Genomic DNA, 26,891 nt, shown 5'->3' on the forward strand with positions numbered 1-26,891 from the left:
GGTATTGCTGCCAGTACATCATTGAAATCGCCTGGTAGGTTCCAGTCAGTTACAGCTGTACGAGAGGGGTTACCGAGGTGCCACCAGGGGCTTAATTCAGCAAGCGGACTCTTTATTACCAGTAGTGATGCTTGAAATGGGAAAAACACAAACCAACACCTGTCTGACTCTCTGAACACAAGCTGAGTTTTCCGGACTGGCAGCCAGATCCCTCTTCTTGAGGAATAAGTACATTCAGTAAAGACTCATCAAGGTGGAACAGCCATGGCTCCCCATAATACTACATTTAGCAAGAAACTTTTCACAGTGAACTGAAAGAGTGAGCTTGTTTGTGATTTAAAAGTGGCAAGCTATGGGAGTTCATCCCCGGGACTAATGAATAAATGCAAAATGATGAAGTAAAAGTAAAGTTAAAAAACCTTGACAAGTTTGATATATAGTAGATAAAATTGGCCTTTAAGCATCATTTCAGAATTTCAGTAATTCTACCCTTGAATTTTTTTACCCTTGAACCGAATGCTTTTAACATTCAATTTGTTAAAGTGTGCATAAGCTGCTTTAACTGGAATTATCTTAAGTGATAAAAAAGAATATACATTTTGACTGGGAGCTTGTTTTCTTAGCCACAATGCTAGTGAATGTCTTGGAACCAGTAGCAAATTCAGCAGGTGGTATTGATCTATCTTAAAATAAACTAAGCTAAATAATAAAATAGTCTAAGCTAAACACATACAATATACTACAACATTAAAGGCTGTAGCATACCACATATAATGGATTTCTTGTGGTTCATGAGGAAGCGTCAAGTATTGACTGCTCGTAATAGAATCTAGTATGAATTAGGGATGGACAGGAGTCTCAGCAGACTCCAAATGCTAAAACCCTGCAAATTTCCAAAAAGTAAACAGGAAGATTCCTTACAAAAGAATGAAATAAGAAAGGACAAGAAATAAAGAGAAATAAATTAGACAGTGCTTCGTGGTAGATTTTGATATAATGACTAATACATCCTCATTAATAAGCAGAAGACTGAACTACCCAATTCTGGAAGGTATCTTCCCACTTCATATAAGAATACTGTTTGTAGCGTGTGCCCAGGAAACAGAAATGCAGCCTAGATTATTTTTTTCCCTCATGCTGCCACACTTATTACTGCAGAAAGTCACATGTAATCCTTTGCAAAATATGCCTGGAATAAGGACTTGCTTAATGTTTGCATTTTGAGATGCACTTTTACCAGGAGAAGGCCTTACAGATGGCTTCGGTCCTATAGCCAAAAGTAAGAGAACTTGCCATCTATCCTTAATTTGCCCTTACACTCCAAATGTGAAACAAAGTGTTTCTACAGCAACCAGATACTAAAACACAAAATGAAAACAACACTCAAAACCAAAACCAAACATCCCCTACCTACTCATACGAAAACTTAGCAATAACTGAGTTGTTCCCCATGCCACAGGATGTTTTCATTTAAAAAAGTACTCACACAGTTCATCACACAAAAGAAACTCTGAATAAAAACTTCATTGTTTCTTGCATAAATGAACTGATGTTAACTTTCACCTTTTTTTGTACATTTCAGCATGTTCATACTACTCCAAACTTTGGAATACATTCCATTTTTCATTGTGACATGCAAAATGATACTGAGACCTAAAGGCTACTACCATGTTGGATTATAAAAATGCTCAACAGCACTCTCAGCAGATTAATTAAAGATATTATTTCTCCCAGCAGACCTTGATTCTCTCACATTCTTACACCAACTCTCAGTATGACTACTGCACACTTTTAAAAAGTTATGCTTCTGCTTAGAATAGCCATATGGCTGAATTTTGCACTTTAAGTAAAGTGACATGCTTACTTCTATTACTTCAAAATTAATCTGAAAATCAAGATCTTCTTTCAGGAGTCCAAAAGACACTGTCAACTTACCCTAAAGAACACCAATTTTCTTTACTGGAGCCCAGTAAACATCACCTTATTCTCTCACTTTGTTGCTTGTCAGTGCCCATGACAAGAACCACATGGTGTAAAAACAAGTTGTTGTCACTAAAAATCAGTAAATGTGACTAAACAAACAGATACAATGGGTAAAGAAACTGCAATTTTTATAACTACTTGTCAAGTGAAATCACACTTTGGAACACCTTATAGCGATGGCTTAAATATCTCCACAAATAGGTACTTCCATTGCCTAATTTTTCTCATTGTTAAGGAATTTTTTTCCCTAATGTCTGGTTTAAATGTTTCCTTTTATGCAGTAATTTCACGCTATTGCTCCTTATTATGCCATTTTCAGCCACTGTCAATAACACAACAGGGATTCTTGCTGCTCAATTATTTGTAGACATTTATGTCCCTATCATAGTCCCCCTTTGACTCCTTTTTCTCCTGGTTGTGCATATCAAAGTGTGGTTCTGTCTGCAAAGTGTAAAGTGTATATAATGGGATATGGTATTTATCATCCATCATTTGCCTTTATACAAAAATGATACAAAATTTGCATGTCAAAAGCCTTTCTCCCACTTCTCCAACTGCTAGAGAAGCAAACTCAGTCTGGGATCTGAAAGTCAAGCTGTGTTCCTTCTGCTTCATACATCATCTTTCTAATAAAAGTTCTACAGTGAGACCCAGCTGCAATTCTGCTGATGACGCATGCAACAAAATATATACCAGCTCATAGTGCCATTGGCTCAGCAGTCACAACAGAAGTAAAAACTAGATGCCACTCAAGTGATTGTGAGTGACTTGAATTAATCACCTGGGACAGAGTGATGTCAGTAGCTTATGCCCAATATCTAGCAGAAGTCTTTCATTTAGATGCAATTTCTGAGCTTAGCATTGTGTACAAAATATTATCATTCTAGAGTGTGAAGTACATAATCATAAAACACTTCACAGGTTTAAAGTAGTGATTCATATTTTGCTATTTTCTATTGAGTTGTTTTCCAAAAGTCCTAAACTGTCATTAAATGTAGTGCTGCCTTTAATATGAACTCTCACTGTGGGATTTAGAAAATGTTCTTCTGACACGTGAGGGAGAAAAAGAAAATGAGAAGTTAATCGTGGGTTTTAACTGAGTAACAGCTTGTTTAATTTAATCTATTTGAGAGTTATCCAGAATCAAATCCCATGGTATAGGACACAGGTCCTTGCATAATCTTTCTACAGGGGTGAAGGTTGCCAGCAGCCATCCACAGCTAGTGTTCAACCCATGACAAAATGGCATTTCTCTTTTGTAATCTTAGGTGCCTGTGTTAGCTCCGAAATTTTCCCTTGCATGGCAGTGTATTAAACTAGACCTCCTAGTGTGAAACTGTCCTGAACGCACAATTTGGAACATGGCAATTTGTGCAATTGTCTATCCATGCTAAATATATCAGAAGGTAGGTACAGACCATACTCTTGCGGTGAAAACTCCATGTCCTCCTTGGCTTCTTGCCAGTCTAAACTTAGATTCACTTTTTTGTGGGAGCCCAGAAAAAAAAGTCATAACATATGTAGAGCCAGTACCCTGACAAAAGCGCTCTCTGTAAATAAGGGGGCTTACATTCATGCTGCATGATGAATTGGAATAGTTTTATGTAACACTGTATGTCCTGCAGGGCATTTTTTGTATGTTTACCATGAATTTAAGCACAAGGTCAGCATGCAGACCTGCTCTTGGTAGTATTATTAGTTACAGAGTCACCAGACTTCTCAAAAATCATTGGCTATGATTAGATTTGTGAAGTTAGTCTGGCACTGATTAAGGTCATAGAGGAAGTAAGTTATCAAAGGTTTGCTGACTTGATTGGACTATGGCACAGATAATTTAAAGCGTATTCCACAAATTACATTTAGTTCTTATGAAAAGTGAGCATTGTTTCACTTGAACTTACAGTATCAGGGTTGTCTCTCCTCTACCCTACCCGCCAATGTCTAGCAATATAGACTAAATATTAATGTGTGGAAAAGTTTGTGGGGTTTTGTGGGCTTTTTTTGGTTTTAAGCACCTGACTCTGGATTCTGTTTGTTTCTGTTTCGTTTCCAGAAACAGTTGACTATGAGTTCAGAAGTCCTGAAAGCAGCTTTCTATTTCTCTGCCTATCCATATGCAATATAAAGAGAGGCCAGAACAAGCACAAAGCACAGTGAGTAACAGAAGAAGCTTTTCTTTGGAGTTGTCTTGATACAAATGTTTCTCAGGCAAAAATTAGGTATTGGAATGAGAGAAAATGATAAATTAGGATTGGACTATGTTTCTTTTGTAAGGACAGTATTAAAAAGAATGCACAAAAGTGAGGAAAGCTGAAACACATAGTGGAGCTATGACTTGGACTTCTGAAAGCAATAAGCAATTTGATTCAAAACAGAACAATTAATAGACTTTGTATGAGAAGACTAATACTTAGGACTGAAATACCTGAAAAGATTAAGACAGAAACAACAAAACATGTAAAATGAAGAGTCTCTGTGATAGTAACTAAAGTGCTTGTACACTTAAGTCTGCCAGTGTGAAACAGCGTCATTAAGCATGCTAGAAATCTGGTCTACCTATTCTTTAAAAACATGGGACGTATGATGTCATGATGTATTTCTTTATTACATCACACCATGCTCAGGCTGACAGCTTATTTGAAACAATAATACTATTTTCAAAATGCAGAGATGGAAACCTTTACTAAAGCTCAGATTATTGCTTTTTAAATGTATTTAATAAAACCCGTTAGTTAATGGAGACTGTAAATGCACTACTGAGCTACTCTCTATTTGTGGTATTTTAAATTTGATTGAAAACAATTAGCAGACGAGAGAGATGCCTGTGAGCATTCATTAAAATGAGGCTTGTGGATTGTGACTGCTGAATTTCACTGTGCATCTGGAGCTGTTTACACTGATGGCACAGTTTTCCGTCACAATAAAAAAGGGACTGTTCCCTATAAAGGTTATGCTGGCAAAAAATAAAGTGTATTAAATTTTTCCAAAACTTCCCATTGAAAAAGCAGCAGCTTGTTACCCACAGGGAATTTCTATATCGGATGACGATGGCTCATGGACAATTTAATTTGTTGTTTAGTTTAACAGCTTGTAAATCCTTCTCCTATAAATAACATGCAGTTGTAAAAGCTGACTGCTAATGAGATGATTGACCCTAAAGGTCATACTGGCAGAATCTCCCATTGTTTGCTTAAGGATATAATTTTCATTTCATCTAACTGAATACTGACATTCAAGAATAATGCAATGAGAAATTAAACAAAAATATTGCATTATTGGAGGAACTATGCTATTGTTTTATCTTTGAGAAAAAAAATTGTTAATTTGGACTGAAATGCTACCAAGGCAGTCAGCTGATGAATATGTGGCTCTCAAATGGACTGTAGGAAGAAATGAGAATACTGAAAAATATCTAGTGAACAAGTACAGTATCAAAAATGAGCATGTTCTGAACTTGAACATTCAATTTTATTTTTCATTAAAACCAAATTCAAATCCAAAACTCATCTCAAAGTGAGGTGAATGAGGTAAGGAGGTTTTATTGAGGTTTTGCTTGTTTTATATTAGAAATTTTTGTTGCTGTCTGTATTTTTAATATTGAGTGGATAGAAGAATCTTAGGCAAGATTTAAACTTAATGCACTAGAGGACAAATAATACGGACAACAGTCCTAACCTAAAAATGGTTTCCACAGTAGAAATCTTTAAACTTGCTTAACCCATTCTATGTACCCAGTAGTCTGAAGAAAGCATAGAATTAAGTATGAGGCTTCTATGTTACCTTATACTTTCTCGGTATCTATTGTAGTAGATGTACTCTTATTTCATTCTTTCTTCTGCACGCTGAGTGAAACTCATACAAAAGAACTCCAAATTAGCCTAATATTGTTTAGCTTCTACCAGCTGTACATCATCTCCAGCATTGCTTGTGTGATTTCTACTTCATACAACTCAGCAGCTGGAGTTGTGAAAAGTCAAGTAAGAATACCAACAAAGTTAGCTCTTGGGGTAAGTTCAAGATCCCTCTTTGATTTAGATTAGCATTTGGAACCGTCAAAAATTCTAGACATACAATAATGTGTCATTACAAAATAACTGCTTGGAGAAGTCTGGAATTTAACTTACTTGTTCAGACCCATCATTAGTTCTCATACAGTTTAGTTACCATTTTCGTATAGGGAATATTTTGGACTTTTGTGTCAATGTGCATGTTGAATCATTAATTACTTGGCTAATGTCTAACAGTATACCCAAAAGTGAAATATTTAACAAATACAGGAGAGAACATGCATTACTCATCTGAGTTAATCCAGTAAGACTAAATAATGTAAATGAAGTGTGCAATACATTATAATTTTCAACACATTAATTTGGGATAATCATGGTGATTACATAACCAGCTATCTGATCAAGACACACATGAACAGATCTGTAATAATACCTCAGATACAACAAATATATTGACAGATATCTCAGTACCTTTGTAAACATCTGATATCTACTAAGGAAAGCATCTCCACAGGAAATACTATTAGTATTCATATATTGTTCTTATCAAAATATTAGCTATTGAAAAAGGTCAAAATACTAGACCACTTGGCAAAAGTATACTGATTTTACACAGGATAAGATAACTTACTCCAGCTTCTGGGTACATATTTGAAAATTCAAGGTTTAGTTCATAGCAAACGTAACGTATACTAACAAAAAGACTAAAATTAGCACTAATACTCACAAATCAATCTGAAGAAAATTATAGGCTGTATGTAGGTAGATGATACCTCATTTTTCTATTTATGCATATTCAAAACTTAATAAGAGCTATGTGCTCTGCATGTCCCATTTACATCTCTAAAGGTTCAACAACAGTGTATTCAGGAATTCCAGGGTCTCCATGGCAATGATGTGGGTTGAGCATCTGTTCCCTCTGAATAAAAAGTGATGACCATATTTTTATTCTACTTGGCATTGGTTATCTTTGAGTATAGTCACAGCCCAGATCTTTATGAGAACTTCACATCCCATCATATTTTCCCCTATTCTTAGAGGAGAAGTTGAGAGGTCATATTCATTGATAGAAATTAAAACCAAAGTTTGCTTGCCAGACAGAAGAAAGAGTGGGGATTACAACAGTTTTCAGAAAAGGTCTGATTATACCCTTGAGTTTCTAATTAACAAATAATGAAATATTCAAATATCTTTAAGGTTTTTTTTTACTTTGGAATCCTGCACTGACAGAGAAGCAGTATCAGCAAGAATGAGTCATCATCAACTTTATATTCAAGAATTTAGTTATCAGTGTATATCAGGGCATTTACTATAGCATCACCTGGTTGTACTCTCCTATAAGATCCATGTTCTTTTTAGCCCACAGCACAGACTTGTACCGTCTTAGCTAACACAGATTCAAACAATACAATTTTCTAGTACAGGGAAGCTGTCAAGGAATAATGAGGTAAACATAATTTATCCACAATAGATCCTACCATTTGTCAGTTTAATGAAATGGGGACTTTTTGAAAGAAATCAAAGGAAAGATAAGTTTTGTGATTTTAAAAAATCCCAAAAGAAAGAGATAAATGTTAAGCATCAAACACCCAGCTCCACAAAAAAGTGATAAAGCATTGCAGTGGGAATTCCAATTACAGATGCTTCAGGATTTGCCAGATTCCCGTATAAAATACAGTGTTTAGAGATTACCCATCTAGAATCACTCCATTTTTTTTTTTTTGTCTATTGATCAGCAGCAGGGCTCCTGATTTCCACTGGTATGTTCTCCACATTGGCATTTTGTTTAGAAAATCTGTAAGATGCCTTGAATAGTCATAAGGCTATTACATTAAATGGAGTTTGCAGACCCTGTTATCAACTTGCTTCTTAGCTTCCTGGTGTCATGCACAGCCAAGATCACTCGTTGTTGTCCTTTTGTTTAAGACATTACAGTTCCCTCTCTGAAGACTGCTGCTTATGGTGCTTGCACTGGAGCATCCATTGGTGTTTTCTACTAAAAAGGCTAAATTTTTATTCCCCTTCTCAATCACCAAAAGAAGACACAATCCAAAAATTATATCTTGATCTTTGCATGAACAAAGGCTTCACTGCAATATTTTCAACAGCTAACATCGGTACAAGTTGTCATGCTGTCCACACAACAAAGCTGAGGCTAAATGACAGGGACCATCATTCAAGCAACTTTTCACATTACCACTTGATACAGCATCCAGCCTTTATATACAATTACTTTGATGATACAAGAGGTAAAACAGTGTTCCTCCATCCTCTTTTTCTTCTTCATAAATTAAAAACTTTCTTACTTTCTTATTTAATCCTTTAAAAAAAAAGAAAGAAGATGACAAGTAGTTAAGGAGGTCAAGTGGCACGAAACTTGTATTTTGCAGCATAAAACCGCTGGAAAAGGGATTAAATATTTTTTAATTTCTTTACAATTTGTCACAGTTGACACTTTCACTGGTGCAGAAATGTGGAAAGAAGGTTTTGTGCACTTTTGTTTTGGGGAGAAGTAGTAAAGAGCAGCAGGTGAAAGTATCTCAGGCAAACATACAGGTTTTCACAAAAGGGTAAAATCTGTCACTTCTTCCTCACTGCCATTTGACTTCCAAAAAGTTTTCTGTTTTCTATCAAAAGGCTAAAAAGCTTCAACTTTGAACAAGTTTCTGAAACTTCACTTACGAATTTTAATTGAACACTGATAGTAGTTTCCATTCCTCTGCTATTGTGAATATACTTCATATGTGCCATTTTTCATTTGCTAGCCTCTTAATTAAGCATCTGTATATGTGTTTGGAGTGATGAACATGGATAATTGCATTTATGCTAGTATAGGAAACAGTATATAATAAGTTTGTTTACACTATCTAGGAAACCACAAACTTCTACGCATTATATTAATGGCAGAGACTTACGTTTCAACAAAGTGCCTGCAAACAATACTTAATTATCTTCAATATCTTCAATAAAGAACAACTGAAATCTTTACCTGATGAGAATTAATTGTTTACTGTTACTGGAGAGCCCAGAAGAATTGGCAACTTACTCTGTAGAACTAATTGTTTAATAGATATGAGGGATGGCAAGGTGCAATGAGAAAGAATTGAGAGCTGGATTAGTATGCCGTATTGGCCTTATGATTCCTTGTAGTGCCAAAAATTTACACAAAATTCCAAGTCACCAGCGTTTCCCTTTATCCTCCAAAATGGAAACTAACTCACTTTTAAATTCACTAACTGATGTGTATCTGAAGATGCTGCCATGTCTTAACCACACCAGCCCCTTCCTAGCAAATACTGCACCTCAGCAGTTTCGTATGGCAGTCCTTGTAGGCAGGAGTATATAAACAGAAGTACAGTAGAAATTTCACTTGTATCACAACTGTAGGAATATGATTTCCTTGTGTAAGTGCAAGTCAGATGAAGATGGGGGTCGTATGCTAGCTTTGTAGGCACATTGAAAGTAGGTAAAAGAACCCATCTGATAGGTTGAGCTTATTTTAGTCATTTCCTTCCTACCAGTTGGAGGTGCTGTTTTGGCTTACAAAAACTCAGTAGAAGGGACAATTTTAGATGCTGATGTGCAACATAGCTGTGCAAATACTGCTAACTGTTAACAGAGCTGTTCTTTGCTTTCTTCTGAAGGAAAAGTGTCTACCAATTAACTCATACTGGCCGTGGTCATTTGGGAGTACACAAGCTGTCCAGCTGTTACCACGTTTTTAGAGTACAAACTGTTAACTGTGTGTTCCCTGCTGGGGAATGCATGATTCTCAGGTCAGAGCTTGGATTTCTAAATCAGAATTGAATACTGAGAAACCTAAAAGAACACAATAAAGGCGTTAAAGCCTTGAGTATTGTGTATCAATGAGAAAATAAGTGTCTATGGCTAGAATAATTTTACTTTATTCATAGGCTGACAATGCAGGGTATTACACTGTCTGAAAGAATTGCACAAAGGATTTTATTGGACTAATCGGAGCCCCTGGTGAACAGACCTAATTACTAAACTGCCATGGAAACATCAGCACAGTTCCAAGTGATTGATAACTTTTGTTATTTCCAAAACACAGACAACAGGGAGAAGGAAATATTTAGATAACAAATAATGCATAAATGTGAGGGGAAATGTCATACCTTTAAAGTACGTTGCTCTTTTATGGAACTACTCTTATCTCATCCTTTAATCCATAATCATCATAAAAAGCAAAACAGAAGTCATTTGCAGACATTCTCTTCAGGCCTACTGTTTTTCCTTAAAACACTGAAGGAAAAAATGCCTAGGACCTCTTATCATATGGAACAAATAAAATGACAAACAAGATGAAAGCAAAATCGCTAAACGGGGATTGTTACACAGATGTTACCAGGGTTCATGTCCATATGTGGGCATGATTACTCTAGTAGAAATCAAGAAGCAGGATATGAGGCAAACCCAGTGATGTAAATTCACTGACTTCAGCTGGCTCTGGATTACAACTTCACTTCACTGAAATTACTGCAGATTGGCATTGGTGTAAGAAATGTTTAGGAATCTGGATGGATAGTTTATGGACTGTCATTACCTAAAGCCTTCTGGATCATAACTGTTATAAAAAAAGCTCATCAGTCTAGAAAGCCACCCTGATTATTTAGTTGACAGCCTGACACATTATGTTGTAATAAAAAGGAAGAGTAACAGGGCTGTCAGGAATATTGCATTTCAAGGATTTGAACTGCAAACTTTTTTCCAGTTTTACAGAGAATGTATTTCCTTTCACAAGACATACCCTTCCATTTTTTGCCAAGATAAGGCTCCCTGTATTTCCTTCTTGCAACCCAGCTGAGAACAAAGGACAATGGCCATTTGTCCAAGATCTCCTCATGTCAAAGCCGCTCATTCAGAAGAATAGTGCCTTGATGTGTATGCCAATCAATTTTAGAGCATACTCTCAGCTGGGCCAAACTACCCAAGGATACACCACACTCACAGTGCATGCCATGCAGGGCTAAGCTAAACATCACTGACATTTAGAATCCTCTTCTCTAGTCCCAACTCCCTTGGGAACATGAGCAACTAACACATACTAAGTACATTTATTCCCTAGCTTGTGGCCAGCACATTCCGGATGCAGGACATGCTCAAATCACTACTTATCTCTATCTGCTTAGATCTAGAAATACAAACATATCATTGAAATGTAAAATTTCTGAGCATGGGAACTGCAGCTCGTGCCACATGATCTCCACTGAGATTACTGTAGAGTGAATAAAAGCCAAATTCAAACTAATGTCAGAAAGAAATAATTTTAAACACAGCAACCTTCATCTTCATTTCATCTCACTGATGTGATGCAGAAAAGGCCTTTTATGAGCAAGGGATGATTCTAAAATTTTTGAAGGTTCATTTCAAAAGCTTTTTTGAATGATTATCCAAAGCATCCCTTTGGTATAAAAAGCAGGCCAGAGTAATTTTTTCATCTCTCGAGACTACCATCCCCATTTGGACTACTCAGAAATGCTTTTCCCACATAGTACTTCCATTCCACTCACAGGTAGTTCACAGGAGTGCAGAGACATGCAAATTATTAATTTACAGACCAAAAAAGATCAGGATTTTGAACTGCGCAAGAAATTCTAGATTGGTTCATTTAAGAATATTACTAACGAATGACGCGGTTCACTCATCTGAATGTTGAGAAATCATTAATCAGTTGGTCACACTGACATTAGACTCAATGGAAGGTTCTTGTTCAGTAGAAGCTGAACCACATCACAATTATGTTATTAAAAGAAGAGATTGTAATCAAATGACAGAAACATGAAATCTGGTATTTTCTGTTGCACTTCCTTCAGTTATAGTGTATTCTGTTAACTTGTTCAAGCTACTGTATAGTCTACTTCAATACAAATAGGAAAGAAGGCTGTCCTGGTCTTACAGGACATGCAGAGGTTTTAGGTTAAGGTTTCTGTTTTATTACATTTCCTGTGAGGCCCTACACAAGTCCTTTAGCGTCTCAGTTTCAGTTCCTTAATTTGTGCAAGGTGGTTAATAGCACATTGTGACACCTTAGAGGTGTTGTGCAGGTAACTCTTTAAAAAAGCAAGGCATTCAGCTACTACAGTAATGGAAATAATAATGTACATTAAAGAGACAGAAGTATATACCTCCCCTTCAATACTCTTAGACTGCTGATGGAATCAAGCTCGAGAAAAAATTCTTATAGTGTCTTGAAATCTTAGAGTCTCTAAAGTCTGGCTATTAATTAAACTATTAATGCATTCTTTCTCTGCTCCACTATGGAGGCAGATAACCAGGCTAATGCTTTAGGAACATCATGTGAATAACAGCAATTTTTTTTTAACCACCATTATAATTTTGTCTCTCACCAATCCGGTATCATTCGCTCCTTTTTACGTTCTTTTCTACCTTTCCACTTACCTCAGGCAATATAAGGGCAAATTCTTCATATTCTTTCTTTATTGATGAGATAGACTTCAGAAATTATCTTGCTTAAATGTCACATTTTAGGTTTTTTTTCAGAGTCTATTATTTAAAACAAGTTTGTCTTCTGTTCTTTTCCCACAGATATTCATAAACACAGGACCAGTTCCTGAAAAAGACAGTATTTTGGCACATAACATGCTTGTTTAAATGAATGAAGTTATCATTAAAAATCAGTTATTACCCAGAACTCAAACATACCTCAAAACATGTGATGAACATACAATTCAACAAAGGGGGTTATAATTAAAAGAAAATGCCAAACTGACTAAATGGTATTCACCTTAGTAAAATACATTTACCTTCTTGTCAGAAAACAGAATAGAGGTGGGAAAGGAGAGAACTGTCAGGAGGGTTGATTTTTTGTTTCTGGCCACCCCACATTAAATAAAAAGTTTGGCATGCAACACATTCCACAGGAACATCATCAGCAAAGCACACGGACATGTCAGGAATATTCTTTGAGAGAATAGCACATAAAATAAGACAAGCAGAGAGTAAAGGGTAATGAGAAATTGACCATTGTTCTGAAGTATCTGCTTGGGAACTATATAAATCCTCTTTATTGATCCATGTATTACAATGACAATTCCTACTCAAAAATTCAAGTTATTTTATAGTATCATATACCTTCTTTAAGCTTATTGCATATTTTTGCAAAACAAGATCTGAAAGTCCTTTTTTCTTAACTCTCAAGAAGAATTAATCTTGCAGGGGACTAGATATTTCTAATCTTTGACTTTCATGGTTTTGATTGTAATGCCTTTCTTTACTCACACTTAGTAATATGTTCAGTATTACTGTGAGAAAGCAAAAAAGTCATACTCTGGTCCCCTGATGAGACAGACATACCACTTTCTGACAAACTTGAACTCATTTAGGCTACATCTAAATAGATAGTCCCAGGAATGCATCCAAGGCTCAGTATCCTACCTCCGTATACAGTCCTTCCTCATACACTCATTTTCATGGAAAGACATTCCAGACTCAGGGGGAAGGAAGACACTACAAATTTTGGACTTATTTAGAACCTGTACAAGCAGGGAAGCAGATCTCTAGGTATTACTCAGAATCTTTCAGTACGTCTCCCCACATTTATTTGAGATGCAGTCTTAGGTTTCTTAGTGAATTGATTCTTACTTTGCTTTTTAAATACCTGGATAATAACAGTCAGATATAGCCAGCTGATCCAGAAATGCTGTGTTTTTTTGGTGGTTTGTTGTGTTGGGGGTTTTGTGGTTTTTTTTATTTTTACATGTAGCTTAAAGAAAAAAATATGCTAAATGCTGAAGTCATCCCGTGGTTTCAATCACTGAAGCTCTCATGGACTTCAGCTTAGCATATTGGTTTATGCCAGCATCCACCCCAGGGTCTTAGCCACTTCTGTTGTAAAGATTATTTCCTTCTGTCCACTCAGAATTGTCTCTGTTGCAAGTTGTAGTCACTGACTCTTACCCTTTCTCTGGGTGCTTTTGGGAAGAGTCTGACTCTGTCTTTTTTATTATTCCCCTTTAGGTATTTGAAGACTGCTACTAAGTTCTTCATTCCCCTTCTCTTTTCAAGGCTAAACAAACCATCCTTTTCATCTCCAGCATGGTTTAGGCTCATTACTTTTCACAGATAAACATAATAATTTTTCAGATATATGCAACTAAAAATGAGCGCAGAAGCTACGGAATTTCCATCCTTGGATACTTTCAAAATTTAATTATACAAAGACCTGAGCAACATTGTCTACTTTTGAAGTTAGGGCTTTGAGAAGGAGGTTGGACTAGAGACCTCAGGAGGTCTCCAAACTATTTTCTTCCAAGATTCTATGGAAAATATGAGAATGCTCTCTGGCATCATGCTTCTGTGATGTTCACTGCCTGTTAGACAGCTGTGGAGCATGGATGCTCATACCTGGCTCAGTCAGTATTGCCCACAGTGTGTGTATCACACTGAAGGATTCATTGGCAATCAATTTCAGGCTTAAACCTGTGACTTCAAGAAAAACTTTGAGTTATCTAGCTCTTTTTTAGCATCAATATTAACATCATCAGGATCATTGTAGTTCTCTCCCATATACTTGTACGAGTTAGTGGTGACGGGGAAATCCATATGTTCTGGAAAATGGTCTCTAAAGAAAAAAAATATTACTATGTTCCTTTGTTGCTGTGAAATTGTACCGAATTGGAAGAAAACAATTTCTTTACCCAATGCTGTTCCTCTGAAATGGACTGGTAAAAATGGTTCTTTTTTTAAAAAAGAAGACAACCTCATGTATTTTCCTTCAGTTAGCAATAGGCAAAGGAGCTGTATAAATATCATCAAATTGAAGAGATTAAATACTGCAACATCAGAAAGAAATATGGTAAAATGTTTGATTGTCTTTCACCTTTGGGTGAAAGGCAATCTGAAAAATGAAATTCTGTTTAAGGAGTAGTGAGATGATCAGACATACATTACTGCTCAGATCATGTGACTCTGATGATGATTCCTTTTATAACAAGAAAAAATAAAGTTGCTTGTGTTTCAGATAAGAGCAGTGAAGAAAATAACCTGAGTAGATGTATAAGTTTTCTAATAATTATCTCACCAGAATAGAAATGTTTGAGAAATGTATAAACTGGGCCATTAATCCTGTTTATAAAGATTGAATGTCAGTGTGTTAAATGTCTATGTTCTCCTTCAAAATTTTGATAATTTCTTTGTCATTCTCTCCCATGTTCCGCACACATACTCTGTCTCATATTTATAATGTATTTGGGAGAAAAAAATTCTGGGTTTTTATTCTCATTTATACTGCTTTCTGCTCTGCTACTCATCCCAGAAATCACTACATTCCCAATATGATTTGGGGTTTACTGCATACACACTAAAAACAATTATACTCAGAGTCAGATTGCAACACAGTGATGTGATTATAAGTGACACCTTATGTTTTAGCTGCTCATTCACTTTCAACTCTTGTACATTATTTGAATTCTCACCAGCTGACTGGTACAATTTTGAACATTTTCAGCTTACACTGCACTACAGAACTGTAAAGCCATTGGGTACAGGCATGAAAGTTACAATGATGTATGAGACTGCCAACATAATGGCAATAGCCTGCAAGTTTGAAGCTTATTCTCTATGTTTGTGTCCTCAGAGAAAATCACTGCAGTGCTGAGGGCCATATTTTGTGGGTTTAAGTGTTAATTAAGTGGTGTATAGGTCTCACTCTGGTTCCCTGCACAGGGAAAGCTTTTACCCTTTGAGCTAGGCGAACTATTCACAGCAGTAATTTTTTTTTTTTCTTTTTTCAGCTGTACCCCTTTTTCATCATTAGCCCTTCACAACTTCTAGAAACTTGTTTGAATGTTTCTGTAAAGCATCAAGTGCTATGAATACAAACGACATTCTATAAGCACTTCCAAGTATTCATAATTTGAATTTCAGCTTTCAAAGAAAAATGTTTGAGTTCCTAGGACAAGTATAAAAATGATTGCTACACACTTACCTGATCAGGTATTAGGTTAATCAGGAGGTGTTGTATTACTTCTGAATCAGTGCTCCAGTTTGTTTCTCACTGATTTTTTTGTGCTTAACCTTCCACACACAAGCAATCAGAAGCAAATGCCAAACCAGAAATAGGCAAATTAGCCCTTCTCAGTCTACAGCATTCACACCTGGTGCAGCAGGCACTTGCTAGCACTAAGCAGTTCATTACCCCTTTACTCAGTGTTGCATTCCTTACTCATAGAAATCTCTACAATAACGTAGTACACTGTATGGAGCCCTGTGCACGTCCTCCTCTACCTCAGGCTACTATATAACAAAAAGGTTGCTTACTTTCCACCCAGAGTTTATGTGGCTAGGTCCACTCTCTGAAAAGATTGTTCAGCCTACTGTTTTCTAGTCTCATATGAAAACAAAAAATTAGGATTCAGAAGCATTTAACAGCACAGCACCAAAACCTAGAGCACCGTCTCTGTCTTCCCAACAACTTTTCTTACACCCTGTAAACCTCCTGTTCACTCTGAAGTCCTCACATTTCTTACCTGTCATGACTTCCAACATTTGAATGTATCCAAGCTCTCCATGAGGACTACAGCTCTCATAATTCCTTGTTGAAAACTAATTGATATCAGCCCATCAAGTTTCATCATCCACATTAAAGGACCACTTGTAGCAATAATGTGTGTTCTCTTAATAGAAATAATTTTCCTATGACTGTTCAGCATATGCATTTGTTTCCACAAAATATTCCCCAAAGCGACTGAAAATGTTACTGAAATAAAATGCTGTAGCCACTGTTCATTTTTTCATAAGGAGAAACAATAGATTTCAGTTTGCAAAAAAGCTGTATGTAAATTGGTACTTGTAATCAGGCTTGAATGATGTAGGAGGAACCCAAGAATATTCAGCAGTAGCGACACAGTTTTCAATATAAAGGTTTCAAAAAACCATACCTGAACTCTCATTATATCATCTCCTGAGTGGAGAATAAGGATTTTATCTGTGTACTCTGTTCCACAATGTAAACATTTGGTGTAGCATTTCTTGGGGCTAGCAAAGCTAGCTAGCAGACATTGATTTCAGTGCAAGTACCTTTCGGGATTATTAGAATCCATCTGTGGGAAATGAAAATTAAAACTAGACTGAATCACTCTGAAAATTTAGGAAGAGTTACCTGTTTTTTTATTTCTTTAATTTTAAATGTCTTTCCTTTTTCTTTCTATTCTCAACTAGAAGTTGGTTTGTGATAATAAAACTCTTCACATCATTATGTGCTCATTTGACCATCATAGTAAGATAAGGGGAAGTAAATTCTCAATAGATTCTGTTTGTGTCACATTAGGGTTGCAAAAACACCCACTCACCTAATTCTTTCATGCATATTTAAGTGATAAATTATATTCAGAAACAGAAACTGTGGAAAAACTTGAAAAGCAGTTATTTAAGGCAATCACAGGTTCATAAAATGATACTTTTCTTCCCTATTTAATATTAGCACCCTGCCTGAAAGGGAAGGTTTCTTACTAGAGTCTGAATGAAAAAGCTCTCAAGCTGCCATGTGGACAAGAGCAGACACAATGCTAAATTTAATTAATTAATTAAACAAGAAAAGTATTCATGAGGATGGGACAGAAAGAAGAGCATAATGTACCTTTCTGCTCTGTTCAGATATTAGGCTGGGTCTATACAATCATGGGCTAAAAAATTCCAATTTTTCTGTAAATTATAAAAAAGAACCAGCAGACATTATGACAGTCTAAATAAAGCCTCTTTATCATCAACTGTTACTTTTATTTCAGGAAGAAATATTATATACAATAAAATAAATGGCTGCTGTTTATGTGAAATAAGAGGGTTGGAAAATATCCATTAAAACCCTACAGCATTTGATGATTCATACTTGACCTTTTTCTGCAAGGATTAATTGTATCTCCTGCTCTGTGTTGCAATGACATTTTACCTAACAATACCCTGCCTTTGTAACAGGTTATACTGGGTTGCTACAGCTTGAAACAGTTAAGACTTGAAACTGCAAAAATTGAAAGGAAGCCAGTGCTGACTGGAAGACTGTAAAAGCTGTCTTAATACAAAGACTATAAAGCTACATCTAACCCTCTGTAGATGACAGGCTCTTGGCCACCTTCACCACTTTGCCATAGAACTTACCTGGCAGGAGGCTGGGATAAGCCCATGCCTTGGGTAACCTACAAAATAACCTTGTGCTTGATAGTTGCAGCAAGACCCCTTGGTTGTGTGAAGGAGGGAGGTCATACATATTGCCAAAATAATCTGTTACTTACCTCTAATCAGCCACCCACTTCCCGTACCTCTCAGTTGAGGCACTTGACTGGGACTTTGAATTCAGCTCTAGATTATACTTGTGCATGTGTTTTCGAGTATAAAAACCTATTCTTTCCTTGTCCATAGGTTTAAGTCATGACATACTTTTCTGATAAAATACAGGAAACTTATTCCTCAACAATGTCTAAAGAGACTGAGGTGGTCCCTTGCATGAAAAACTCACACCAACTGCATGTGAATACAGGTGTACCAGTGTATTTGAAAATGAGTCCAGAAGCGATCACATCTGTGAGTGGAAATGTGAAACTGTTGGAGGTTATTTTAAAGGTGATTCTACTGGTTTGCATTGCTTCCAATTATATAAATCATATTTCAGTTTAAAAAAATGCACACCTTTTATTTTCATATTAAATGTTAAAACTGCCAGCTTGTGAAATTTGGCAGAATGAACTGTGTCAATGTTGCCATCAGTGAAAGTTCCATTAACAAAGAAAGAAATGACAAAAAGACACACCCCTTCCCCCCCCTCCCCCTCCCCCTCGCCATATAACCTGTTTTCAATAATTCAAAAACCAAGGAGTTATGAATAGCAGGGAATTGACTTTTTTGCTGTTAAAAAAATAGTTTGAAGGTAAAAAATCAAGACTAGACTTAGACAACACAAAGACCCCAGTAAGCTGCAAAATGAGGACCCATTCCAGAATCATCCATCCTTTTACCATCAGTTATCTATGCTACCTGTCTTCTGTCTTACTGGCTGTTTATCCCGAACTTCACAAATCAGAACCTTTCCACATCAGTAAAGAAACAAATCTATGTGTTCATAAGCACCATGGAGCGAGTCTGTATATTGGTATCTACCACAGAATAGCTGGCCTGTGTTCATTTGATGAACAGGAATTTGAGATGCCAGTATTGGGCTTTAAGTAGTTTGCTGGGAGTGCACAGAAAAAGCACAGTTCTATTTTGCATACACTGAGGAGGATCTTTCCCTGGATATATGTGGCATAGTGAGAACTCCCTAGAGGAACATCTGCAAGATTCTTATTTTGACAAGACTTTGAGGAGAGGGTGCTACTGCCCTCATACCGTAAATGCTTTCTCCATTCATGTAATGAAACAGGTAACCTCCACTCATCCCTTCTATCTGCCTGTCATCATCACACAGACTTCATTTAAGGAAGCATCTAAAATAGTGGAAAGAGAAGAAAGGGAGTTTTGTAAATTATTACATATTCCCTCTGAAGAGAAGGCTGAAATTTTCATTTTGTTCATTTCACTGGTTTAATTTTTGCAATGTGTGGGGGTAGGAGGAGAAAAAAGAAGGAATAGTTGTGTTGCAATGCTAATGAGCACATTTACAAGGCTCTGCCAGAAACTCTGTGCTTCAGCTTGCTTTTATTAGCCATTTTGGAAGATGTCTTAGTTGCAGTTGCACAAAAAGCATTGTCAGGGCTTTTATATTTTCTCATTTAGAATACTATGACATTATTTGGAGAGGGACTAGTTCTGCAGCACATAAGCCAGTATCAGTATTGTATAATACAGCAGCTAGACTCATTTTGCAGTGTGATTACAAAACCCATCACAGTGAATTATACAGCAAGTTAAATTGGTTTCCACCTTCTGCAAAGACAGAATATTATCTTGCACAAATAGTGTACAAATGTAGAAATAATACAAGTCCATCTTATCTGAACGATAGACTACAGAAAGCTTCCACTGCTTACTCCATAAATACTCTCTATCTGCTGCTAATGACACCTGTTACATTCTGAAAGCAAACTAATGGTGAATACTCCCACTTTTTTTTTTTTTTTTTTCCCTTTTACTAAGCTTTAATTTACTAGGACATCCTGCCACTGATACAAACTTTCAAAATCTGAAAAATAATGTTTGGAGTAACCTCTTTTCACTTCTCTTGATCTGAAATACTTGTGAATGTGTGTTGCTACTGAACATTCTTTCTATTAACTAAAAAGCACCACCATTGGCTTTAGATTTTTCAGCATAATTTAAAATACAGAAACAGTCCTTTGGTATAAGCAACCCAGAGTGTTCACAGTAAGTCTTCCTATGATAGGTTTTTGTATTGCTTCTAGTCATGCTTTTTATTTCTTTTATGCAGTACTTGAACGTTCAAGTAACAATACAGTCCTCTGACTACATCTGAAAAGTAAGCCACTTGCATACAGTTCATTGGGTTTTGGTTTTAGGTTTTTTTTAAACATAAATAGGATAGTAAGAGAGAAGGAAGAGAGCTTCCTGGCCTACCTGCTTCTTTCCTGTCACTGAACACACCAGCTGAAACCAGCTGGAAAAGAGCTATGTAGTCTTAATGAACTTACTTCTTAACATTATGTTCACATTATTATAGCTCAGGATAGGTGAACTGATGGAGAGAAGGGCAGGGAAAAGGAGAGAAACAGTCAAATAGCTCAATTAAGCCTGAAATTATATCCTGAGAACATCAGATACAGAAACAGACTATCTGCCAAGGTTTCCTACAGCTGGACAGACCTTGGAGAAGCTTCCTAAACCCATTTAATCCATTTCTAGAATTCAGTGACCGTGGAGGCTGTTAAAAAAATTTACCACACGTGTATGTAGGTACATGCAACTGCATGGATATATTTATTTTATTTTTCTCTGGATATTAAAATCAGCAGATCCATCTCTAGCAGAGCTGTACAAATAAAGTTATTTTGATCATACTATTTTGCAGACATTCTGTCTGTTCTCCAGATTAAGAATTGTTACTGCTGTGCTGTGACATAGTTGATGGTATTTGGAGTTGCCATAGTGTTAAATGTTTCTCCTGTGATCAGCAACTGCTGATTTAAATGAAAATCTTCAGCCATTTTCTATCCTGTATATTCCACAGTCATTTCAAATTCATCATAGACAAAAAGGTATAAATGGTACCAGGTGAAAAATGTATTGTGTCTAAACGAGCTTTCTATGATTTGATTTCAAGGTCACAGCACACAACTAGCATATGCTTTCAGTTACTCTAAAGGACAGAACAAGTTGAAGACCTTTAGTCACTGAGTTATAACTAGTAAACATGTACACACATTCACTTCACAGTACTTGCATATTGAAATGACTGAGCTGAATTTGTGTCTGGACAATGTCCAGGCCAAAAATTTAGAATTCCAGCTTTTATGTGTGGATGATTTACTTTAGCAGTTCTAACAAATGACACATAGCTAGGTGAAGGCAAGCCAGAATCAATGGGAGTCTAAGGTGTGTGGCACTTGTAAAAGATTTTGAGAATTTAATTCTCAAATTTATCAGTATTAATAATTCTAATTTAATGCATTTTCCTTGTCACTTACAATGAGTCAATTGCTAATTAAATGTTGTTGAAAAAGATGAATTACCATTTTACATGCTTAAAAAGAATGTTGCTAATATGTCTAAATCTAGATGTGAAATGTAGAATGATACAATTCTAATCCCCCTAAATAGCGTTGTTATTCAAAACAATTTTATACTGAATTGATTTCATTGTCAAAAAAGGAGCAACTACTGGAAAACTGAATGATGAGCATTTAACCCTCTAACATGTATTGCTATAAATTTTATAGTCAAATTACATGGAATTGGTTTGAAAAAGGAATCCCTTTTGGTGGGGTAGAAATGACTTCAAGAAACAGCACGTCACTATTGACAGATCACAAATTCATTTATTTCTTTCTCCCCTTCGCATTGTAGATATTCATGTTTAAAACCTGTATAAATGCACAATTTACAGCTATGTCCACCAGTAGTAGCTACCATCTCTTTTTGACTGACAATGATGAGATTTCTGTCATGCTTTGCCTCTCCTACAGTGCCAGTGATGGGATTTTTTTTCCTGGAAATCTTATTACTGAATGTGCTGTCGTGGTCTCAGATGGAACTTCAATCAAAAAGGCAATCAGAAGGTTATCCATTTGTGAGTTTTCCTACAAAAGAGCTTTACAAAACTCTGCAGTATATACTATAACTCATAGTCAGAGCTACTTGCCCTAAATGCTTATGTGACTATAGACAATAATGTGATCCATATCTCATTGCACCTTCCTTTGCTCCCAGGATTGGGATATAGACCAGAAACTGGCTCAGTCTAAGTTTTGAATCAGAATTTTCCATTTACACTACTGTTAGATTTAGCACGGCAATTCAGAACACCCTGGCACTTGGTGCAAGTGATTAATTAGTAAGAGTGGGTTTGGCTGTTATTACAGTCTGTTACATAAGTATGTTTGATTTCATGGAAATCTTGATGACTGCTTCTTTTCTATCTTTAGATGACTTCACTGTTTAGTTTATAGTATTACCAAAATTGCTAGATAAAGTTATTCAGAGGCAATTTTTTTTTTAATGCAGTGTAACTTAAATGAATTGGATACTTCATTAATTTCAATAGAATCTTTATAATACATATAGAAGTGGTGTTAGTGTATTAGTTGTCCACAAACTACAGACATTAGAACCAGCCATGCCGCAGCTAAAGCAAAGTAAATGTTTCCATTTTGAAATACAGGCAAAATCAGGGGTGATGCATTAAGACATTTTTGTTCGCAGACCAAATGTTACTGAGGTGCTTAAAGAGCAGGGATTGTTTTAACTAGCAATACTTTATCTAAAAAAATGTGAGGGTATTCTTCAGCATGGCACAGTGAATTAGACACACGTAACTCCTGTGGTCACAGGCTGCTGCATATCTAATTCTGCAAACACTGCCAAAAATTGCTTCAAATAATATCCTTTTTTATTTTGACTGTATTCAACTAATAAATAAATGATTTTGAAGGAACTACATTCCTCAACAAACTATGGAGTTATTCAGGCAGATTTCTTTCTGCAGTGTACAGGTAAAACTGAAAGAAAAGCAATAACAAGAAAAGTATTTATAAAAATATATTTCACAAAGTAGGAAACAATACAGGAGTTTCTCTGAATACAATACATGGAGTAAATAAACAAACAATAATATAGCTTCAAAACAAAGTAGAAAATTAAAATGATTTGCATGTAATACGTAGTTTTATTATACAATTGCTACTTCTAAATGGCAAGTTTGCATTACAGATTGAGTATGCTTGCAGCTTCTAGTGTTGTTCTTTCCCTGTGTGCAAGAGCCCTGGTGCATCACTATGAATATTATAGAAAAGAAATGCTAATAACATAAGCAGTAAAATTATGTACACACTGGTTCCTGCTCTAATACAGTGGAGAACTATAAGCATGTTTTTTACTGTACTGTGTTATGTGTGGATTTCTAAAAGTCTATAGTTTAAATATTCACATGAACCAGTTTACTTCCAGCTGTTTGTGCTTGTATTAAAAACACCAGGTATTAGATTTATGAAGAAGATATAAAACTGTCAAAAGTTTTCTCTGGGAAAGTTTTATTCCTGCCAGCATTCTCTTAAAATTCAGCTACTGCAAATGGATAGGTTACTCCTTTAACCTGCAACAATTTGTAATTTTTCTTTTCAAAATGTACATGTATTAAACATTCATTATATATAGAAAAAAAAATCTAATGGATATAATTTAGCTTTCTTCATAATCTTACTCTATAGATTATTAGTCTTAATAAATAAAAGCAGTAATGGACATCAATAAAATATTTATTTCAAAGATTAAACAAATAAATTCGATCTTTAGCAATAAAATCAGCAATTCTTTCATATATGTAAGTCCATCCCCTTTCACAGTTTTTTCTTTCCTTTCAGAAGATGAAGCACAGGATTGATCCTTCTTCTAGAAAAAGATCCTTTTGTAAAGCAAGGTTTCTTAGCCCTGCCTCCGAATCTCTGCACATTAGTAGGATTTATTACCCAACACTGGAATGGATTAAGAACATGTGAATATTTTAAGGCTTGACACAATATTTAAAGATGATATTCAGTCTGTGGTTATGTGGCCAACAATTACTGTATGTACAATGTATGGTCACTGCACAGTAGAAGCCAGTAGAAATTTACAATGCTATTTCTATTCAGCATTGCTAAGAAGACCAAGATATTGCTTTTAACATTTCTGTGGTGGGATCTTTGTTGGCAATGCAGAAACAAACCATTAGCTTTACACATACTGGCAGGAGCTACTGTTCAACAGCAAAATCCCTGCAAGTCCATTTTCTCAGAAAGCACCAATTTATCTTTGTTCTTTTCAATTCACTGAAGATAATCAAAGATCCAAATCTCGCATCTTCAGAGTGGTCAAGTGAATATCAAATATCCAAAGACTTCTAGACACTCCACATACTTTACTTCACACTCCACAAGACTTAACCTCCTAACATATACTTTTTTTTTTTTGGTTCAACATTACAATGTAGTTGATTTTATAGATGACTGGCGCTAAACTTGCCTCTAAAACAAAAAGCCACATTAGTTTTATCTAACAGCAGTGGCCCTAGAATATTACATGATCATTAAGTCAACAGTGAAAAAGTTTGTAATCCACTGTCAAGTTTCTTTGTCACTTTCTCCAACTGAGTAAAGTTCTCCAAGTCTTTTAAAGCGAGGACCCCATTCACTGAGGTAGTCAAAATTCTGATCTGAGTCTGATGTAGAGGACTCCAGTGAGCTAAGGGAACCAGCCGCTGACCCTCTTCCTTCATAGCCATAAATCTGGATAGAGTCATATGGTGGAGCCGTGGGATCATTATCGGCTTCATGAAGCCTCACATTAATAAATTCATCAACATCAACACCATTAGGAACAGGTGCAAGACCCTGCCTGGGCATAAATTGAAGATCAGGCTTAATATCCTTACGAGGCAAAAATCCATTAATTCCATCTGGATTTTGCAAAGTTGCAATGTCAAAAGCTTCTGTATCTTCTTCTCCACCTCCTTCATCATCATAGCGAATAATATTTTCCCTCACATCTTCATCGTCTTTGATGATTAGAGGCTCATTCTTATGTCTTCTTAGTGTTACAAACAGCACCACAATGACTGCAAAGAAAGATCACAGGCTGATTAGGTAAAAAATGTCCCATCAAAGCACTACATGTTAAGTGCAGTTGTGGAAGTTGATAGGTGGCTTTTTGTGAAAGTAAGAGTAATAAGTGTAGTGAAAGACCTATAACTTCAACCCCATTCAAGTGATGAAAATTTGATCAGAAGCTCTTGTTAGTCCTCTAGTTTTCTGTTATCAGCTCATGTTTACATCTGAAGCTCAATTTTATATAAGCAATAAGATTTTGCATACTTCCATTTTTGAGCCTCAAATTTAGACAACTTTTCCCTTTGAAAAAGTTACAAATCTAAGTGAAGTCAGGCTATCACCATTCACTGAGTATTAGTTTATAGTAATCTACATTATGGATGGAATTTTCCAAAATCAGAGGGTGTTTTTCTGAAAACATAACCCTGATGACAGAAGGAAGCAGGTGTCTTTTTTTTTTTTTTTTTTTTTTTATGTGTGTTGCAAAAAACTCACACTATATAATTGAAAAGAGAATGAGACAGGAAAGGAAAAAGAAAGAGCTTACATACATTGGTTTCAGAATCATGGACAGATGCATAAACAGCTCTAAATTGGTTACACTTGTTTTTGCAGCTTAATGCTGAAATCTCAGTTACTGATGTAAATCTCAGTTACAAAGTGAAGCTGCAAAATGCAGAAATAGGCCTCTTCCTTCACTGTTCTCTCCCTCGCTTGATGTTTTATACAAATTTTATGTTTTATTAAAATATACAGTGCTTTTTATTTTGTAAAACTGTAATGTCTCTTACGCCATTACAATCCAGAATAACCTCATACAAGTCTTAGATGACCCAACAAATCCATTTTCCGTCACGCGCATTATATACTGTGTTCACCTTGCTGCTTAACACATCTGATTTGATTTCTGATTTCACACCCCATACCTGTTTATTATGTAACTTGTGTGTAAGACTACTTCAGATTGGGACTTTGCTTTATATGCTTTTGTTCAGTTCTTGGTACGGTAAGGATGCGGTCCTGACACGTCTCTCAATACTGCTGCACATTACATAGTATTAGCTTATATGTCTTTCTGTGTGACTTTCTTGCTTACTTCTAGCCACCCAGGAATCAGAAAAATTTTGAAATCTGTGAAAAGAATACATACCTAGCAGCAAAATGATGCATGCTAATATTGCAATTAGGGCTCCCATACTGAGTCCAATGGGAAGTACGTATGCTTCAACGTTACAGGACTGGACAATACCGTCACTGCTACAACCACAGACTCGAATAGTGAGAGTGCTAGTGCTGCTCATGGGAGGATTTCCACTATCACTTATTATGATTGGCAGTAGATACACTTCTTGCTTCTGCCGGCTGAATCCACTATGCTTTGCCAATATGCTGAGAGTATTATCTGGAAAAGGGAAAATTTGCATTGTTTCACCACATAGAATAACTGCTAAAACCACAGCTTTTTCTTAATGTGTGCTGAAAACCTCTGTATAAACACATACACACGTTATTATTGTCATTATACTGGCAGCATGTGTCACAGAAATCCTTCCTTATTCTGTCTGGCTGCCCATGCCCCAGCTGAATCAGTGCAACATATGCATTTTTCTTGTGTCATGTGGTATGATCATAATGGCAACCCCTCACCTTTTCCTCTGCATACATCCCTATAGATGTC

General features: G+C 36.0%; 1 protein-coding gene across 5 annotated transcripts in view; it reads right to left on the bottom strand.

Moving 5' to 3' along the window:
• Positions 1-23,155: 23,155 nt before the first annotated feature.
• Positions 23,156-26,891, bottom strand: part of CDH8 (cadherin 8) — a 244,333-nt gene continuing 240,597 nt past the window's right edge. For 3 of the 5 annotated variants that reach the window (XM_074839548.1, XM_074839547.1, XM_074839550.1), the window contains 2 exons: positions 26,364-26,615; positions 23,156-25,221 (listed from right to left, as the gene is read on the bottom strand). In XM_074839548.1, coding sequence (XP_074695649.1) covers positions 24,728-25,221; positions 26,364-26,615 — 746 coding nt within the window. In that variant the 3' untranslated portion in view covers positions 23,156-24,727. Of the gene's footprint in view, positions 25,222-26,363; positions 26,616-26,891 lie in introns of those variants that run through there. The other 2 variants (XM_074839549.1, XR_012625090.1) reach the window with 2 other exon arrangements.

This window comes from Strix aluco, chromosome 14 (assembly GCF_031877795.1).
Source record: "Strix aluco isolate bStrAlu1 chromosome 14, bStrAlu1.hap1, whole genome shotgun sequence".
Classification (NCBI taxonomy): Eukaryota; Metazoa; Chordata; class Aves; order Strigiformes; family Strigidae; genus Strix; species Strix aluco.